The sequence below is a fragment of the Poecilia mexicana genome, unplaced genomic scaffold (assembly GCF_051168715.1).
Source record: "Poecilia mexicana isolate PSO_F unplaced genomic scaffold, ASM5116871v1 scaffold_13, whole genome shotgun sequence".
Lineage (NCBI taxonomy): Eukaryota > Metazoa > Chordata > Actinopteri > Cyprinodontiformes > Poeciliidae > Poecilia > Poecilia mexicana.
The window spans coordinates 7007827-7029186 of NW_028263382.1; the positions used below are offsets into that span (position 1 = coordinate 7007827).

The 21360-nt window shown below is 41.7% G+C and overlaps 1 protein-coding gene across 2 annotated transcripts; it reads left to right on the top strand.

The window, feature by feature from the left end:
- The first annotated feature begins 278 nt into the window (after positions 1-278).
- zc3h4 (zinc finger CCCH-type containing 4) lies at positions 279-17484 on the top strand. Of its 2 annotated transcripts, none has more exons than XM_015013082.2 (14): positions 279-592; positions 5148-5460; positions 5541-5648; positions 6446-6644; positions 7435-7580; positions 8913-9009; positions 9093-9229; positions 9310-9417; positions 10069-10180; positions 11185-11294; positions 12143-12606; positions 13422-13681; positions 13765-13992; positions 14788-17484. In XM_015013082.2, the coding sequence occupies exons 1-14, from the start codon at positions 513-515 to the stop codon at positions 16326-16328; spliced, it is 3903 nt and encodes a 1300-aa protein (XP_014868568.2). In that variant the 5' UTR covers positions 279-512; the 3' UTR covers positions 16329-17484. The 2 variants fall into 2 exon arrangements, with proteins under 2 accessions (XP_014868568.2, XP_014868569.2); XM_015013083.2 differs by having other exon boundaries at positions 13425-13681.
- The last annotated feature ends 3876 nt before the right edge of the window (positions 17485-21360 follow it).

The window sequence follows — 21360 nt, forward strand, 5'->3', positions numbered from 1 at the left end:
AACAACTAGAAAATAGATCAAAACAATCCGTGGTCTAGTATTTTAATGTTTATGTTCAGTGAAGAATATATATACATTTTTGTATCTTGAGATGAAAACGGCAACAACAATCACTTCAATTTTGCACAAAGAAGACCTCATGTTCTGATAACAGTTACGATGCCTGCCTGCGAGTCAAACTCAGGGTTTACTTCACACGCTAAGTTTGTCTTTCGGTAACATCCGTGAATGTACGTACGTCATTCTCGGAAAACTCCGCCCCTGTCTCTTTGGAGAAGACGGTCGTCCATTTTAAGTGTATCAGTCGTCATTTCACACCGCTACAGTAGGACGGAGAACGTCAGGATTCAATTTCAGCATATTTCTCTTACAACTGTAGTGGAGAATTGCCTACTATGAACTGAATCTCTTCCTAAAACAAAAACAAGTAGATCCTAGTGAAGTGACGCATAAGCCAGTAGAGTCCAGCGTCGAGTTGTAATTTTTTTGCTCCTCAATGTAGCTTAGAGGAAATGGCTGTGGAAAGCATGACTGTCCATCCAAACTCCCCAACTACCAACCACGAACACAACAGTCTTCTGACTGACGAAAGGTCGAGTAATTCTACAGTCATATTTAAATGAATTAATTTATTTGTCCTGTGCTTTTACACAAAAGCCCGGGGGTTCTTTTTGTTGTTTTTTTTCTGTCAAAGGGATTAAACTCGCCTTTTCTGGAAAACGAGTACAGAGGTAAAGAGAACGGCCATGTTGACACGGCATCGCCTACTGGGAGGCCTAATAGCAACTGGAACAGCGTTATTCCCTCTGTTTTATTACAGTATTACAATCAGCGACCAGTCGATTCAAGCGAGCTTGTCAAAAAGGAAAAGACAAGGTCGAAACAGCTGATCATTTATAGTTTTTCACTGTCACGGTATAGTTTTAATTACCTTACAAGTTCGGAAATTGAGCGCTCTCCCATTATTTGGAAACTTTCTCAACGGCTTTTAATTTGTATGTGGAGTTAACCTCGCCATCGCAGGTAAAATGAATTGAAAATCTAAAAACTAAAGAACCGACCGTTAGTTTCTCCTGGTGTCGGCCTGGCATTAGCTTAGCAACTGGTGCTAATTGCTAAGCTAACGGCTAATCGGGTTAGACATTTGCAAATTTGCTCACGTTGCGTTCACGGCGTTATTCATTTGTTGTATCGATAGAAAACTCCTTTTTTGTACACTTTTTCACTTTTATTTGATTAAAATGGTACTATAAAAAATTAATTAAATTACACACTTTTTGACGGTTTGAAAAGCAACCGCTGCTACAAAAACTACGCAGTTTCATCCGGGCTTTTTGGTATCATCGTTTTGGGACGAACGAAAGCCTTTTTAAATTCTTCCAGTCGTGCTCCTAAAACCTTAAAGGTAATTTCATTTTTAAAGCTCCTTAATTTTTTACAAGAATCGATTGAAAATTATTAGTCACTAAAGACATTTGTCACGACTCTGAAGTTAGCTTCTGACTTGGCACTTGGAAAACAGAGTTCTTTTTTCATTGACTTTAGGGTTTGGTACACTAATCAAACATTTTAAATACTAAAACTGGTTAAGCCTTCTCTGAGCTATTCTATATTTTTATTAAGAACATTATTTGGTGTCAAAAACTTTCTGGAGGTGGCCTAACCACCAAAGCATCACTCTAACCCCCATTTTTTGTTAACAAACTACGTACTAAATAGTGTCTGTAATTGATGTGTAATATACAAGTCCACATAGGATTTGTCTAAGTAATTTAGGTTTTACTTTGGAGCTGATTAAAAGTTGTTTATACCCCCTAACAGCAGTGAACTATCCCTTTAATCAAGGTTCTAATCAGAAGCGAACTTCAATATTGTGTGTTAACCTAACATGTCCCTTTTATTCACCCAAACATCCCCATAAGTCTCCCCCAGAATGTCTGCAAAGCATCCCAGAGTGTTTGAAGTCAAACACTAATGTTCCCTTTTCCAAAAGTGCCCACTTACAATCCCTACCCACCACCCCCACTAGACTAGTGTCCTTAGAAAAGTAGGGGAAACTCTCTTTTCTCTTGTTTTTGTGAAGAAAACCCATCACTGTAAGTATCTCCCCATTTTAATCAAGGCTTACATGATTATTACAGGAGCTTTTAAAGTAAAAGGAAAGTGGAGCAAAGCAAAAAGTTTATAAGGAGAATTTAGAGGTTGGTGCAGTGTTTGTTGAAACTTGAGCATCTCTTTCTGTTTGTGCATAGAGTATAAAAAATGACCCATTGTGTAAATATCAGCTTTTTAGTTCTGGATTTGATTGGTTAATGTGAGCTGTTTTTATTATAAGAACATGCAGCAGTCTAACTTGTTAGGTTTCTGAGCTTTGGGAGTTTGGTTGGCATCAGGTGATGTGTGCATAGAACCAGAACCTGCCACTGGTTTGTCCGTAGTTGATCCCAGCCATCCCCTTCCTATTCATAAAAAACAGCTCACATGATGCTGTGACAGGAGACATTACTTTGTGTCTTGTCTTTGTGCCGTTAGTGAAACAGTCGAGATCTACTGGTGGAGAAAAAGTTAGCTGGCATTGCTGAAGTAGGAAAGGCTCAGATTTGTAATTATTTATTCAAAATTTACAGAATACACTGCATATTTTATGTTTTGTGGTTTTAGATGTCCATTTTTTTATTTTGAACTGTGATGAGAAGGCTGAAAACTTGATCAGTGTAATTTTTAAACCACAACTTTGAATATAATTATTTAGAGGCATAAATTTGCGGTAATGTGTCGGTAGATGAGTGTTTCTCTTTGTTTTGATGGAGAGAATATGCTCTGAATATTAGAGATGTGGTGTGTCTTGCAGAGATGGTTGACATTTTGTTCCAAAGTAGATCATCTGAACCACCTGCTGTTTCAGATCTCTGAATTTTACTGCCCTGCTTTGTCTGTTTATGTGTGTGTGAAATGTTTAATATAATGTATTAATACTCTGTTACGGAGCTCCAGCTTTGTCTTAATGCGCTTTGTGTGTCTGATCAATAGCTGGTTGAATTCCAGGTTAAACTGAATTAAAAGGTCAACATTAACGTTGCATCAGCAAACGTCAACTGCACCTTAGATGCTGTTTTTTTTTTCTAGAGCGTCCATCTTGCACCATATTTTTATTTTTTGTTAATAGTGTAGAGAATTAATACAGAAAATCTTGCCCCAATCTTTAAATTAGAAACAAGGAAATTAAAATTCAGCATTTGATGTTTGTGACATTTTGAAACCTCTGACATGTCTTTAGTGTTTCTGGCTTCTGTGGCAGATAATGTTTATAATCTAGTTGCAGATGCGTTTCGTCCAGGTCACTAAATCCCTTCGATGCTAATTTCATCTCCATTTTTATCCTTTCTACGTGTACTGACCCTAATGCATATGAGTTTATAACTTTTGATAAATGAGAATTTTTTTCACAAATTGTTGTTAAAGGATAGCAATAAAGTTAAAATGTTTCATATAATTTAATTAAACTTAGGTCTGTTATGATAAGAAATTTTGCTGGGCGATAAATTGTCCCAGAAGTTAATGTGATAAACAGTAATATTGTTTTGAGATCATTTTGAAGAAATATAATCATAATGGAATAATAATAATTTAAGAACATATTCTCAACGGTCAATAAACATTAATTTCTAAAGAACATTTAAAACTAGGACTGGAAGACATTTTAAATATCCACAATAAATAAACAAAACAACCAAAAACAATAACAATTTTTAATAAAAACCAAACAAAACCTAAATAAAAAATATAATGCATTATAAAGTCTGCAAACAAAATTGCCCCTCAAAAATTTTAATCATTCGTCTCCGATCGGAAAAACATTTAAGACTGCCGTTTAGGATTTGTTATTATTAAATTCATTTTAATTCATCATCTGATTAATTGATTTTATTGTGACAGTCAGTAAATCAATTAATCAATAAATCAGCTGCACAATAAATTTCTTTTGATTTCTTTATCTTTCGCAATCGGTCAATACTTGCGTGAGAAACCGACTCTGTGACTTTGTCTCTAAATTTAGTGAATTTTCAGACAAAAAAAGTTGGTGTCCAACAAAATCACAGTCAGCAGGTCAGGCTTCTTAAAGATCAGTGATCGGCCAGAAAACGGCAATCGGTTAGTGTGACACGACCAAAACAGTGAAATGACCAGAACCACAGACAAAAATAGGTTTGTTATTGTCAAGATCAGAGTTACTGATGTTTGTGTGAAAGGTGTGCAAAAGTTTTGAGCCATTAAACACATTATTGCCATAAAACATAAATAAATCAGACACTGCATTAAAACTCTTTAGAGCTTATGGCTTGAAAATAAGATCTCCAGTTTATTTCCTATAGTTATTATTTTTTTTCCCTTTTTGCTTTTCTAAAAAAAATAAATTACAAATGACAAAACAATTTCTAAAAGTGTTTTATTTCAGTCCTCCCTTCTGTGAGTTGTATGACGAAGTATTAGGAGGCCATGAGAATGTTTAAGAGAATAAATTCATAAGATGCAATTTTACTGGAAGAAAGCCTTAAAATTACGAGGAAAAGTTGTTTTAATGAGGCTGAAGGATGACTACTGCATTCTCCAAATATTACAACTTTATTCTGGTAACATTAAGACTTTATTCTCATATTACTACAACTATTACTAAAATCGTGACTTTATTTTGGTTTAAAAAAATAAAATCTTAGCCTGACCTTTGTATCTCATCAGAGTAGACTTGAATTCAAAGAACAAATAAATAGAAGCTGTTAAAAAAAACCCACTTGTGAAACAAGATGGCCGCCCTTGGCTCTTTACTATGGAAACCAAAGACGTGCATTTGTAAAAGAAAATCCAGATTTTCCATAAATTAAATCTATAAACAACAAAAATTTGATTAAAAATTGATTTATCGTCCAGCTATCAGTGTTTGTTGTTTTCTCATTGTATAAAACAGTTTAAACCTTCAACCTAATAAATATCTGGTATCGATTATTAATAATGAATAATTTTCTACAAGCCTCTGTTCTTGTTTTCCATCTAATATTTGGGCTCCAGATTTGATTCTTTAAACTAAAGATGGCAGAATAATGAGGTCAGAATGAACAGCAGGAATAAACGTGATTAATTTTCATGCCCAGGCCTGAAGATGGAGAGCTGGAGGAGGGCGAGTTGGAAGACGATGCAGGGGACATGGAGGAGGAGGAGGCGGGCCAGGGCTTGTCTGCAGCGGCGGGACCGGGCGGAGACCGGGGCGAGGACGCTGGCGGCGGCGGCGAAGGAGGAGGAGACGTGGCGGCAGACAGGCCTCGCCGAAGCCGAGACCGCCACCCGAGCAGCGCCTCAGACGACGAGCGCTCCCATCGCCACAAGAGGAAACGGAAGAAAGAGAAGGAACGGGAGCGGGAGAAAGAAAAGAGGAGGTCCAAGAAGAAACGCAAAGCCAAGCATAAAGTGAGCTGACATTCAGCCGTGGAGCTGAATCACCTTCTGTTCTCTCTGTTCCTCTATTAACCGCTTTCTGCTCCTCACAGCGGCACGCTTCTTCTGACGACGATCACTCAGACTTCAGCGATGACTCTGACTACAGTCCAAGCGAAAAGAGGAAGTACAGAGATTACAGTCCACAGTACACCTCCTCTGTGAGTTTTAATGTCATTTTAAAGGGGACATATTATGCAAACATCTCATTATGCACATTTTGTTCTTCCATTAATGTTTCTGCTGCTTATAAAAATAACTGAGGTGCCTAAAAAACACCCAGCCAGTTTTCTGGTAAAAATGTCATGTTTTTGGTGTCTGGACAATGAGCTGTTTCAAAAACATTTGAAATGCAACATCACAGATCAGCAAGCACTGCCTGTTACCTAGCAACCCCAGTAGAGCTGCAGCCCGTTACCTAGCAACCCAAGCTGAGGCTCCAGTACATATGGTCTTAAGTCAAGTATACTAATGTATTTGAACTAGAAACTAGGCAAAAATACTTGGTATTATTATGTGTTTTTGCAGTGTATGTGCTGTACAATGGCTGCTGGAAAACACTAATGTTTTGTTGTTGACTTTCCATCCAGAAACCACTTGCTGCATTTTTGTTGGCTGTGCAGGAGGTTCCCCTTCTGCTTTTCCAGAATGTACGGTTGTATAATTGTGCATCTGTTTGCAGCCATTTTAACTTGCGATTGCAACTGATCAGTTGGGGGCGTGGTCAGCAGCAGCTGATTTGGATTTAAAGTGATAGGACGCCCTAAAACAGCTCAAAATAATTAGAACTGAGCAGACTGAAATCTCACTATCTAAGAATAATTTTGTGGGAAAAAATGAAATGAACATGATTTGTATAGACCATATCTTAACCTGTCTCATCAGTCACCTTTAAAGTTTCTCTGACAGGAGAAAAATGTTTCTGATCTGTGAATCCTTTGTTGTTTTCTGTCGGCAGTCTCACGGCGGCTACGGTGGGTTGAAGAAGGGCGGCTACATGAAGATGGACAAACAGGGCTATGGCGGCTATGATGACTATGAAGACGACATCTACGAGGGAGAAGAGGATGAAGACATGGGCGATGAAGAGTATGACGACTTCGCAAAGGAGCTCAACCAGTACCGCAAGGCCAAGGAGGGCGGCCGCGGCGGAAGAGGTTCTTTTCCTTATTTCTGATCAAACTTAATGGATAAAATGAGATAAAAACACTGTGAAATTTATGCTTTTACATTATTAAAGATTAGGGCTGGATTAGATTAGGGATTAATCAGTTATTGAAATCATTTATGAATTGATTAGTCATTCGCTGGAGTATACAAACTTTAAAAAAAGGTAATTTTCTAAAAGAACAACGCACTCAGAGCACTAATTATGGCAAAACTATACAAACATATATATAGTTTTTAAATGTTTTCCATCTAAGGTAAAAACACAAAAACAAAAAAAAACCTTTGTCTTCAAATATGTTCAACCAAGAAATTCTTCAGTTTTAACTTTTCCTGGTTCAAATTCTGTAAAAAACAAACAAACAAAAAAAAAACAACCTCCTATTTAGCATCTTTTGCTATCAGTTTTTAATCAGACCATCCCTGCATTGTATAGGTCCAGCAGAAAGGCCTGAGCTTTTCATGTCAGCTAAGCTGTTTTTTGCTCAAAAAATACTCCTATTTTTTGCTTCCTTGCTACAAATGATCAAGTTTTCACTAAAAGAATGCTAAGTTATCGCATTTTAGGCAATACGATGTTTGTTTTCTTATTTGTTTATTTGCATGTTTCATGTATTTTTAATATTGTTTAAAATAAGCTGGGGTGGTTAAATGAAAGATCAGCCGAATGTGTCAATTAAAGGAAAAAAACTGATTACTACATTAATCATCATCATAATTGATAAATATGAGAAAATCCAAAGACATTAAACCTTGACTGCTTTTATTTGTCTCCTGCAGGGGGCAGAGGTCGCATGAAGAGCCTGAGAGGACGAGGGGGGATGAGGGGAGGCAGGCGGGGCAGAGGAGGAAACCGAGGACGGGGCGGACGAGTTGGACGGATGGGCGGAGACGACGACGGGGACGGATACGGAGAGGACATGGAGGTCAGGGGTCACTGGGCGTCTCTCTCCTACAACTCCAGCTTCTCTCTGCTGTTTATCAGGAGTTATGTGACAGAAAAACACAAAGCAGTCGAAGGAAAATGAGAAACGTTTTCAAAATATTTGTCAATCTGAAAAGTGTGGCGTGCATTTGTAATCAGTCTAGTTCAGCTCTGGAACTTCACAGAGACTATTCTGCAAGCCTTTCAGGTTTCCCAGGTGTTGCCAGGCGGTGTGGCTCTGTAAAGCCTGATAAATCGAGTTCTGACTCTCCCACCCGACCTGTGGATCTCTGCACAGTCCAGTAGGCCTCTTTGCTGCTTCTCTGATTAGTCAATAATCGATTAATCATGATTAATCGATTATTGAAATAACCGTTGACTAATTTAGCAATCAATTAATCGCTAACTGGAGACTATGGACTCTAAAACTTGTCATTTGTTGAAAGAACAAAACCCCCAGGAGCCATAATTAAGCACAAATGACATTAAAATTATGTTAATTTTGCATTAAATATTAAAAAAGATCTTTATCTGTAAATATTTTCTACCCAGAATTCCTCAAGTTTCAGGTTTAGCTTCACTTGGTTTAAATTCTAGTTTCCAATTAGCACGTTTTGCCATCCAGTTATTAGTTAATTGTAAAAATAAACAGACTGTCCCTTCACTGTCTGGATGTAGAAGGATTTTTCAGCTGCAGATTCATCCTTTGCTGTAGATGATAAAGTGTTCACTAAAGGAATTATGTTCTTGCATTTTCGACAGTGAAATTTGTATTTTCTTTCTAGAAAAAGGAATTAAATTAATTTTTGCCTTTGTCATGATTTCTAATATTGTATAAATAAAAACCTTAAATAGTGAAATGAAAAATCTGCAGAATGTGCTAATTTTATCGGCCAGAAATCTGCAGTCGGTGCAGCCTGTGTAAAAGATTTCAACAATGCAGAATTAGACCTGCCACTGTAAAAAGAAAAATTCAGGATGATAAATTGTCCCAGAAGTTATGATAAATGATAATATTGTGATTTGAGGCCATTTTCAATGTAATGTAATGGAAATGGCATAATGATGCAGGATCAATAAACTTTAAATCTAATGAACATTTAACACTGGAAGACGTTAAATATCCAAAATAAACAGTTTATTTTAATCCTTCAGGTTATTGCGACAGGCCTTTGCATAACTTTCCTTCTACTTTGTGCTGATTTATCACATACACACCGGATGAAACACTGGAGTTTGGTGTTGTAATTTGCAAAAGTTTAAAGGTGTGAATTTTTTTTTGTGAAGAATGTTGTCGTTGAGATCCGACTTTTAAGTAACTCTTTGTCTTCAGTACGGAGAGGAAGACTACGACAACATGGGGGACGATGATTATGACGACTACTCCAAAGAACTCAGCCACTACAAACGCTCTAAAGACAGAGGCAGAGGTCGGCGGTGTTTTCTGTTCCGCCTCATTACTTTGCTGCCTTGGATCAAAACAATAAGTTTTGACCTGAAGTTTCTTGTCCAGGGATGAAAGGAGGCCGCGGTCGAGGCAGAGGCAAAGGAGGAAGAGGAATGATCCGAGGAGCGAAGGGCCGAAGCAGAGGGCGAGGAAGAGGCGACATGGGCAACGACGACGACAACAACGGCGACATGGACAACGGGGTACGTTCACTGACCGCTATCAGATCCCACATTTCAAAGTCTGACGTCGCTAACAAGTTTCTGCCGCTTCCGTGACTCAGGATGGAGGCGACGGTCCGGGAGCGGGGAGGAGGCATCACCACGAAAAGCACCAGGACAAGAAAGGAAAAGCCATCTGCAAGTACTACATCGAGGGCAGATGCACCTGGGTACGAGTGTCCGCCACTTTAAACTGTTCATGTAAAACTTCTGGTAAAACCTTCTTAAATCACTGGTTTAAAAATGTTCCAATATTTCAGATTAGATCTGCAGAATGTAGGTTTAATAAATAATATAGTTTTTACATATTTGTTAACAATGTCACCATATGATAGTATGAGGCAGATAATCTGTGAAAAGATTGATCTCCTCCATTTCCTCCCTGAGCTACTATTGCAGTCTGAAGAAAAGCACCAAAAACAACCAATCAGAACCAGGAGGTGGGTCTTAGCGCTGTCAATCATCCTCATTTACTGCTGCTAAATGTGCAAATGGTGGAGAAACAATTCACCATTACAGGAAAAGCTGCTGTCATCAATGGCCATGCTAACTACTGTTAGCATTCACAACAGGATCTGCTTATGGGAAGAAACTGTAGTGGGGATGATTTGCAGCGCTAAGTCCCGCCTCCAGGCTCTGATTGGTTGTTTCTAGTTACCACTGCGTGAAGGGAGAGGAGCTTGATTTTTTTCACAGGTTATCTGTCACAGGATGCTGTCAGTGTCAACAGATATGTAAAAAAATATATTTGACAAACCTTACATCCTTGCAGCTTTAACAGTCTTTGTGACGTAACCATGCTTACCATTTTCAACCACCAGGGGGACCACTGCAACTTCAGCCATGATATCGAGCTGCCGAAGAAGAAGGAGCTGTGTAAATTCTACATCACTGGATTCTGCGCCCGCGCCGACCACTGTCCCTACATGCATGATATCCTCCACTGGGATCGTTTGAATCTCTTTCTGCTGCTGCAGCCCATCATGTCTGCTTGTTTGGCTACAGCTCGACTCGCAGCACAGCGTTTTATTTAAGGGCGTCGCACCTGAGGGGCCGTGGGTTGTTAAACATCCCACTTTTCCCACAGTTTAGTTCTGTGAGACGTTACATTTTTGCCACCAATCTGAGTGCAGTGAGACTGATGTCAGCGCATATATCTATGTGAACAGACAATAATTAGTAGGGAGAGCGTTTAAATCTCACACACACTCACTAACTTTGCTCTGACTTGCTTCACAGTGATCCCTCCAAATGATGCTGTCTCTATGGAAAGCCAAAAGTGACACAAATCGCCACATTTACCACATCTGTGCCTGCAGTGTCAGGAAAACGACGGTTTATGAAGATTTGAAAATCCCTTCAAAACGTTGCTTTTCACACCGTTGTAAGTCAAGAACAGTGAAAATCTATTCCAGTCATTGAATACTGGAATATTACGCATGACGGCTTATAGTGATGTACGGCAGCGTTCAAAGACATGAATAAATGCAATAATTTTCACTATTCAGACAGTAGTCATATAATGATGTAAAAAGCGGAACTTTAAAGGGTTTTTTGCAGTAGTTTCCTAAGTCACAATCCGCCTTTTTTACCTGATATTATAACCAAATGTGTTGTAAAAGCGGAAATTTGTGGCACTTTTGGCTTTTCAAAGCCACAGAGTCAGTGTCCAGCAATCAGTGAGGAGTGCATATTTACCGAGTGTGTGAGAGTCAAACTCTAATTATGCTTCTAACATAAATATAGTGCAAAGTTAATTGTCTTTTTGATTCTGAATAATTTGATGCAAAAGTGCTTAATAAGAAAGTAGAAAAGGACCCCAATCTACCATGTGACCTGTAATCCCGTCAGCTCTCGTCCTCCATGCTTTTAAAGCCTGCAGTGGTTACGCTGCTCAGTTTTTTCATGCAGTCGTTTCTCCTTGACTCCAACGTCACGTGAGTTTCCATGTAAGCTGTTCCACACCACGGGAAACTGTGTGAACGGAGATGAGTGCATGTTCTCCCATGAAGACCTCAACGACGACACCCAGGAGCTGCTCAACAAGGTGGGAACATCCACACCTGCATAACACCGTAATACACCCACACACCTGCAGGGGTCGCTGAGATGTTTTAGGATCCATTTGTTTTACTACTGCTGTCAATCCATTAACAAAACCAATCAGATTAATCACTATGTCTGCCTTTATAAGTTTGATTTATAAATACTCTTCAAGCTTATCCTTCCAACCAATTACATTGAAGCAGTTATCTGTCTTTCATGTTTGTTTGTTTGTTTGTTGTTGTTTGTAGCAGAAAGCAGGTAATATGGTCTCCCACTACTCAACAGCAACTAATGGAAATTTACTCCACAGGCAGACGAGTCGTAGCAAATGTGGTCAGGAGCCAGCTGATGCATGAGATATTTTATAGATGTTTATTTTATTTTGTAGTTTTTGGGTACCCCACTCCTTTCTGATGCCGCCCTGGGCAACCGCCCATATCAAAAACTACCGCTCTATGCACTTGTTCATAAAATATTTGTCTCAAACCAAACGTGTGAAGATTCTCAGTTTTTCAGGTTTTTATTTCCAGGAAGGTCTAAACGTTTAGAAACGTTCCTCTTCATTCATTTCCTATGGAACTCTTGTGATGAGGCGACAGCTGAGAGACCGGCGTAACTCATGTGCTCACATACATGTGTTCACATGCATGTGTTCACATGCATGTGTTCACATGCATGTGAACACATGCATGTGAACACATGTATGTGAAAACATGTATGTGAGCACGTGTATGTGAACACATGAATGTGAGCACGTGTATGTGAACACATGAATGTGAACACATGAATGTGAACACGCAGCCATCAGACTGACTGAGCTGTGGATTTCTTTCTGGTGTTTCTGCCCAGATGCTGGCAGAAGATGCTGAGGCTGGAGCCGAGGATGAGAAGGAGGTGGAGGAGCTGAAGAAGCAGGGCATCAACCCTCTTCCCAAACCCCCTCCTGGAGTCGGCCTGCTCCCCACCCCTCCCCGCCCTGTTTCCATGGACGCCAACATGGGGGTTGGGGACTTTGGCGGGCCTGTGGCTGATACCTTTGGGGGTCCTCCTGGACCCAGCCAGGTTCCTCTTGTAGGCAAAGGTCCACCGGTTCCGCCGCCCATTCCCGGACCCAACGTCCCCGCTGGTCCTGTCCACAGTCCTGATGGAAGCCCCTTCCCAGGAGGACCCCCCTCCAATCCCGGCTGCCCCTCCCCACACATGGTGCCCCCGCCCGCTGGTGGGTCAGGGGCCGCGGCCGGGAAGAAGATCCCTTCGCTGTTTGAGATTAAAGTCCAGCCAACTGGACAGCTGGCTCAGAAACTGGCTGTCAGGTACGAGACCAGAGACGCTTCAGGAAAAACTCCAGCTTGTTTGTTTAAAGGGGCAGTAACGTGTAAAATCCACTTTTTAAAGCTTTACACCATGTTATAAAGTTTTTCCCTCATCAGAAGCACACCTGGAGTGTTGATTTGATTCTTTCATAATGTTTGAGAAATCCTGTAATCACCATGGCAACCATTCAGTTGTATGCTGCTCAGAGCCATGTTGGTAAAAACGTTAAAGGGTTAATAGAGGAGCCATGTTGGAATCACTTCCTGAAGGCGGAGCTTCAGAATGAGGATTACTTTCTTAAAGTGACAGAGGCCCAATTTCAAGTTGTTAATCATGATGTCACATATTTAATTTACACAGCATTTTTATAATAACAGATATTAGCATGTTTACTTGATTGTGCTATAAAATGGCGCTATGTGCCTGGAAAAGATGTAATACTGCCTCTTTAAACGCTTATTTACAAGGAATTTAGTCTGGATTTAACAAGCAAACTCTTTTGATCTATTTACATCAGATAATTTTGAAAAAAAAAATGCTTTAGAAACTTGTTTTATGCTGTTATTGGTAGCATTTTTTCCCCATGGCTTTAAAACCGCTCAAAAGGTTTTTATTATTAATCCTGATGGAAACAATCAGGGCTTTACTAGAACACATTTTTAATTTTGATAACTTGTGTTCAATTATTTATTATAGTTTTTGTAATTTGTGAATTATTTGTGTATAATTATCTTTTAATAATGAAAAAAAATCTTATTTTTGACATGAATCCTGCTCCGTACTTGTTGAATCACACATTCCCTGTTTGCATCAGAAGCCAGGCTCCCAGTAGCGGTCCGGCTCAGACCGCACCGCCAGGACCGCAGGGCGCCCCGGGAGCCGCTCCGCCCCGCTTCCCCGGACCCGCCGGCATGATGTCCCCCGAATCGCAGAGCCTGGGGCCCGGCGGAGCCCCCATGATGGGAGGGTTCGGCTGCAGTGACGGAGGGGCGGGGCCGCCGCAGGGAGGAGGAAACTTCTTCAACGAGTTCTACAATCAGCAGGACGGGATGAAGATGGAGGGAGCGCAGGAGGGTGAGGGCGGATTACAGGTTAAACCAGGAAGTTATGATTAAAATGCGTTTATAAGCAACAACTTCCTCCTTCGTCCCTCTCAGGCGACAGGTTTCAGAGTTTTCCTGCCATGGATGACAGAGGAGCGGCCGGACCCAGAGACGGTTCTGCTAACGGGGCGCCGGCCGGCCAGGGAGGCATCTCCGTACCGGACTTCCTGCCTCCTGCCCAGCGGGTTCTGTTCATGAGGATCCAGCAGAAGCAGCAGGAGGAGGAGGAGCGCGCTCGCAGGATGGCCGAGGGCGGAGCAGAAAAGACCAAAGATGTCGAAGGTATTTTAAAATCCATCAGCTCCTTTCTGGCTGGATTTCTGGATTTTAAAGCAAGATAGCTTGGAAAATTATTATTAATATTATTATTATTATTTATTCAAGGAAATTGTGATGATACTTCAGTTTGTTCTGGGATCTTTTGGTAACGCCTCCGTCCTCCACTAGGGGGCGTTCACACTCTGCTCTCATTGCATTAAACTGCAGCATGACAGAAATACAGAAAGGTTTTCTAATTTTTCCGTCTCTGGTTTCAAAGGTGTAACAGTGATTCTGTTTCCAGCACAGAGGGAACAACAAACCTTAATTTCATCGTCTTTAGCGACACAAACGAAATCTAACTTTTATTTCCAGCTGGAAAACGTGCATCTCTCTCCTTCCTCCATTGTTTGTGTTGCTGCTGCTACAAGAGGAAAGCAACAATTTATCTATTTACGAAGTAAAAGTCAAATTACAAAAATAGTAACTCAGTGACTTTAATGCAAAAAAACACAAAATCTTACCAAGTATGTTTGATGTAGTTTATAGTGCAAATATGTTATTAAACTTGAAGACAAAACTAACTTATTAGTAACTTTTCAGCAAGATACAGGAGCTTGTTTTAAGTCAGTATTTACTTTATTACCAGTTTCAGCAGATATGCTGTAATCTGATTACTGGATTGGAAACGGCAAACGGAAAAGGTCCATCAAACATGGCAGCAGTGACCCAGGACTTCCTGGATCCTGCAGCAGAAATCCCCTCAGATGTGAAATAAAGTTTTATTTTAATGAGTTTCATTTTTTTTTCCTCTTCCAGGCGACTCGGGGAACTGGTACTCCAGTGAGGATGAGGACGGCGGCAGCAGCGTGACCTCCATCTTGAAGACGCTGCGCCAGCAGACCCAGAAACCCGACGGCCATCCGGTCGACTCCCGCCTCCAGAAGCCGGCCGCGGCTCGCCCGGCCGATCCCCGCCTGGCCCGGGACCCCCGCCTGGCGCGCTCCGCCGAGTCGGCCCACGCAGCGGACGGCGCCCAGCCGGCGGCGCCGGCGTCCCTGGGCCCGCCCACCGACCCGCGGCTAGCCAGGCTGGCAGCCGCCAAGGTGGAGCCGGCGCTGGTCTACAAGCCGCCGCCGCTCACCGCCCCGGCAGCTGAGGAGGAGGAGACGGAGCGGGTGCTGCGGGACAAGCCGGTGCCGATCCCGTTGGACCCGCTGATGGGCATGGCGCTGAGGGACCCGCGCTCGCAGCTGCAGCAGTTCAGCCACATCAAGAAGGACATCGTCCTGCACACGCCGGCCTTCGCCAAGACCGTCACCTGGTCGCCCGAAGACCTGCTGCCCCTGCCGCCGCCCAAACAGGACCTGCTGCCGCTGCCGCCCGGCATCCCACCCGTCCCCCCGGCGGACCCGCGCCTCACCAGAACCCAGCCGCCCGCCTCCACGCAGCCGCAGGACCCGCCCGCCTCTTCCTCCTCCTCCTCTTCCTCGTCCCTTCCAGACTTTGAGCTGCTGTCTCGCATCCTGAAGACGGTGAACTCCCAGACTTCGTCCCCGCCCCACGCGCCCACCCCCCCCTTGGCGCTGCTCGCTCAGCCGCCCCCCGCAGACAAACCCGTCGACCCGCGCGTACGCAAGCCTCCGTCCGACCCCCGCCTGCAGCCGCAGAAATCAGCGCTGAAGCAGCCGGACCCGTCTCCGCCCGCTCCGGCTCCGCCTCCAGCCGCTCCGTCCACTTCCTCCCCGCCGGGCATCGCGCCCTACGACCCCCGGCTGCTGTCCGCCGGGGGGTCCGGCCGTGGTGGGGCCGCCGGGGCCCCAGGGGGCGCCAGCGTGCTCAGCAGCATCAGCCTGTATGACCCACGGACTAACAAACCGGGCAGCCCCGGTACCAGCAGCGGCTCCCCCAACTCGGCCGGCGCCGAGCCCAAACCCAGCGACCCGACGGCGGGGAAACCCAAACCCAAAGAGCCGTTGTTTGTTCGGAAGTCCGCTCTGGACCAGCCGGAACCGGAGAAGAGCTCAGAGCAAGGCACCGACCGCTACAACAGCTACAACCGGCCGCGACCCAAACCCGCTCCCTCGCCAAACTCCGCCTCCCAAACGGGTCCGGCCGCCGCCGGGTCGCCGGGCGCTCCCGGGGGAGCCGCCGACCCGGCGCCGGCGGGAGTCCACAACCTGCCGGTGCCGTCGCTGTTCGGCGTGGTGAAGCAGGCGTCCAAAGCGGGCGGCGCCGGCAGCCCGTTCGGAGGAAGCAGCCCAGCGCAGTCGGATCCGGCCGCCGCCGACCAGGACAACGCCTCGCTGAAGGACGTGTTCAAAGGCTTCGACCCCACGGCGTCGCCTTTCTGCCAGTAACCATGGAAACGGGGAGCCAATCAGGCGCCTCACAGGTTTTACGGTTACTGGACGGTGAAGCAGAGACGCTGCTGTGGAAACCGCCTGACAGACCCAAACATCCGGAACCGGGCCGCTGCACTGAGAGAAAAAGAGTTTCTATTTTAAACGTATGGACGTGTAAAATCCTCCCGACCCGGATATCAACGTTTCTACCGAACATTTTGGCTTTTTCTGCTGCGCCGCTTCAGCTCCAACTTCTGGGAACAATCAGATCCTGTCAACACGCGTCTCATCCTGAGTTGAATATTTAAACTCTTTTTTATGTTTTCTGGAGAAAAATATGAAACTATCTAAATATAAATCTATAACCTGCCTGATTTATTTTTTTAGTATTTATTTTTATACTTCTTGGCGCTGTCAGCTCTTGTTGTCTGAGGTTTAGATTGATTTATTTGTACTGTGCAAAACTTTTGCTTTCAACTTGTCTTTATTTTAATTCACACATTTTGTTGAAGCAAACTTCAATCTGATTGGTCAGTGCTCCACAGTTACATTACAATCCTCTTTTTTTCCTTCTTTTACTCCAATTTATTCCTTTTTCGTCGCTTTCTTGTTCAGGAACAGAATGGATCTTCATCGTCTCGATTCTAGTACTCATTTCAGGTTTTGATTCACATTATGGATCTTTTGTGTGCAGATTCAGAGTGAAAACAGCTCCCAGAATTGCTAACGATGCGTTTTTCTGTACAAACGTTACTTATTTTAATTTATTTCTCTGCTCTGTTTTTTTATACCTATTCTGGTTCTGATTCAACACCTGAATCAGCTCACCTCAGCGGATGCAGGCAGTCTTTTTGTTAACCTGTTAGAATCTCGCCAGGAAAGTGGATTTATTGTTTGGTTTTTTGTACATTTTTATGTTTTATTTTCTTCTCTTTGTAAATTTGACCAGAATCTTTAACATCATTGGAGGGAGTTTTCTAACTGTACACATTTAGGTGAGGATGTAAGTATTTAAATAAAGTCCAGACATGATCAGAAGGTTAAAAAAACTCTATTTTCTGTATTTTTATTACCTCAGCTGATTCATCTGACGTGTTTATGTAAGAATGCCTAAAATCACAATAAAACTGTTTTCTCTAATGATGTCATTGGAAGAAAAACAAACTCCTTATTCTCTTCTTCTATGGTGTCTTTTTGCCACTTCCGCCAAAAAAAAAATTTTAAGAACTAAAATCGTGCAGATTTTTTTAATTTCTTACACAATAAAATAAAGATGAACTATTTTAATTGGACAAATAAAGTAACTTCAAATTGTTTTTCACATTTACCAGTTAGCTTATTATCTTGAAACTCTGTTCTCAGCGATAAAAACAGAACGTAGGTCAATCTTTATTTTAAAATATTTGCTGGAGTTTTAAACTAAAAACACGTTTGGGTGCAACATGCCGTTTTTCATGTGGAGCCCAAACGTTTCCAGACATGACCTCCAAACAGCATTAGCATAAAATTAACACATTTTCTGAAGTGTTCTTCACTTTTATTCACAATTCAATAATTACATTCATTTAGCAAAAATTCTGCCTAAGCAGCTTTTTGGGTTTGCCTGACAGCCAATCAGATGGTAGATATTTAAATTTCATATTATATTTTATTATAAACATTTAAAAAAAGATTACGTTTTATAATTTGACAAATTACTTTAAAAAAGTTTGTTGAATTTTTTTTTTTCCCAATTTTTGTTCAACCTTCGTAGGCGCCCCGTTTAAAAAGCGCTGACTAAGAGTAAAAGTGAATGAGGGAAGTGGACTCCGTGTTGTATGACGGAGTGTTAGAGCCATGATAATAAAAACTAACATTACAAGAATAAAGTCGTAATATTTTGACAGTAAAGCTATAATATTATGAAAATAGTCACATTAAAAGAATAAAGTTGAACGAAAATAAAGTAATTTTACAAGAATAAAGTCGAAATAATGCAAAAGTAAAGTCATAGTATGACGAGATGAAAGTGAATATATGAGAATAAAATCGTACGAGAGTAAAGTTGAAATAATACAGAATAAAGCTGTAATATTTGAACTTTACTCTTGTATGATTTTATTCTAAAAACTCTTTATTTTCTCAGAGTGGCTCTAATACTCCGAACTTTAATCTCAGAATTCAGACTTTAATCTTCTGAGATCAACAGTCATTTTTTTTCTTCAGTGGCTCTAAAAGCCCTTCAGTAACATCGATGGTTGATGTTTAGTTCCTTATCGTAAAATAATAATATGTAAGATATTTTTTTCTTACCCATTTTCATTCAAAACTCTTGTTTATATCAACATGTAACAATTTAATTTTAAACTGTAAATAAATTAAAGAAACTATTTATTCTTGAACTGTGGTCTGGGCGGCCACATAAGATCAGTTCAGGGGCCACACATGGCCCCCGGACCTCACCTTGAAAACCCCTGCCCTTTGGTTTTTTAAGTGAGTTTTGATTTGAACATTTGTGAAGCAGCAGAGCTGTGTTTTGTCTTGTGGATTCGGATCAGTAGCTCGTTTCCCCGGTTCGGCGCGATCCCTCTGACGACCCGCTTCCTGCTCCCCTCCCATCCTGCAGCTCCGGCTCCAGGAAGGCACAGCATTCATCCTACCTCAAAGGCTTCCTATCACGCACACAAACACGCCTGGCCACAAATCTGATGTTTGGCACCTATTCTCTGCAGAAACTCTAAATCTTACCAGCTATTCCTGTTTAGTTTCTAGTGCAAAAGTCTCAGCACATTTGAAACAAGACAAAACAAACTTATAAAGTAAGTTTTCAGCAAGATACAGGAGCTGGATTTAAGTCAATAATTCTTTAATATTGATGAAAAAGTATTAGTCTCACTGTCAGATTATTTCACTTGTAACATATGGAAACTATATTGTTTTAGTGAAATGATCTGCCAGTGGAACTCATACATTATTTACTTAAAACAAGGGTTTACTTAAAATTTATTTCAAGAGCAATGCAATATTTATAATAGAAACTAGACCAAAAGTACTTGGTAAGATTTTGTGTTTTTGCAGTGTACAGCAGTAAAACCAGCTTACCAAAAGTGCTGGAGTTCCGCTTGGGTTGCTAGGTAACGGTCTGGGCTTCACTGGGGTTGCTAGGTAACGGTCTGGGCTTCTCTGGGGTTGCTAGGTAACGGTCTGGGCTTCTCTGGGATTGCTAGCTTTAGGTCAATAATTCCATAATATTGATGATAAATTTCTCGTACTTCTGGTTGATTATTTCACTTGTAACACGGGGAAAATGTCTTGGAAATAATCTGCCAAATTTTTCATCAGTATTAAGAAATTATTGAGCTAAAACAAGCTTCTTGATAAAAGTTACTGGAAAGTTAGACATTTGCACAATAAATTCAACAAGAAATAGGCGGTAGGATTTTGGGGTTTTGCTGTAAATTTGACAAAATGAAAACTAAGATCTACGTTTTATTACTGGTTTCTACTTTAAGTGTTTAAAATTTGAAACTTCTGCAAATAAAACAAATCTGGCCATTTGTATCGTATAGTTACAGATGGTGGTTTCCCACCATCCTCTATAATCTGCCTTTAAGGTGTGGATTCACCTGAGCTTGGTGTATATTTAGCAGTGATCCTCTTAGAGGATGACTGCAGCAGGGATTGGAGGAGCGACGTGCTGCAGCTCTCTGCCGGGTGTGTGAACAGAGATGTTGATGCCTCGGCTCAACCTTCAGACTCTCAGTGTGTGTTGTGTCTCTCCCTGCTTGTTTGTTTCTGCTGGATTTGTTATTGTGGGGATTTCAGCTTAATAAATGTGAGAAAATGTTCCCACACTCACAGGACTGAAATGATTGAAGACACTGGTGAGGTTCGCTCACATGGAGCTGATTATTTTCTTAATTCAGAAATGTTCTGGTAGGATGACCAAGAAAAGGTCATTGCTAACTGAGCTAACAGTTGAAATAGTAAATATACCCAAGTTTAGTGGAAGGAAAAAATGTGGCACAACAGGGATAGCCAACCTTTTGAACTAGTTTTCAGATATGAGTACAGAAATCCAGGCAGCACAGGTGAGCGATAAGACAAGGAACCACAGACACTGGTAGCACTGGGAGTTACTCAAACAAATGGCAACTAAGACAGGAGGTAAGACACGACACAGACTAGGATCCGACCGGGAGCAGGGGACACAGGTGAGGTTAAATACAGGAGACAGCTGGAATCAATCAAGGGGAAGACAAGACAACACAGGAACTAATTAACACAGAGAAAACCAAATCCTCACACACGGTGCCATTTTTTAGCATAATCAAGTAACTATGTTAGCTTCCGTTATTATAATAAAGCTATATTAAGTATGATTTGAAATTGACCTCTTTCTCTTTAAAAACTCCTGCTCTTTCTGAAGCTCCACCTTCAGGAAGTCATCACAACTTGGCTCCTCTTTTAACCCTTTAACAACGTTTTTTCCAGCGTTTCACTGAGAAGTAGCTCCTATAATGAGCTCAGCAGATCCACCAGGTGTTTGCTAATTGCTGCTGACTAGTCTGAAGGAGCTGAGTGGGGGAGGAGCTTTGTCTTGAAGGCGGAGCTAGGTCCACCCAGCCATTTTTAACAGCTGAATGTTTGTTATGAATATTAAAGAATGAAGGAAACACTCCAGGATGGAATAGCATAACATGATGTAAAGCTTAAAAAGATTTTACATGACACTGCCCCTTTAAATAAGATCTTTAAGCAATTTCCTCACATTTTTCACAATTTTACACACAATCAGACACAAGAACTGAACAGAGAATGAGAGATAAATAGAAAATCTCAAGAATGTTGAGAATTTCTGTTGTATTATTTTGATATTTTTGTCAACATTAAAATCATTATAATAAGAACAGCAGAGCAGGTTTACACCAGGCTGCGTTTTGTGGTTCATGTGTGGCCGGTTCACTCATCGCCTCCTCCTGACGCCAGAAGATCCAGAAAACAAATGATTTTGAAGAAGAAAAGGCTCTCCTGTGCTCCGCTGTGGCCTTCAGCTGCAGTGTTTCTG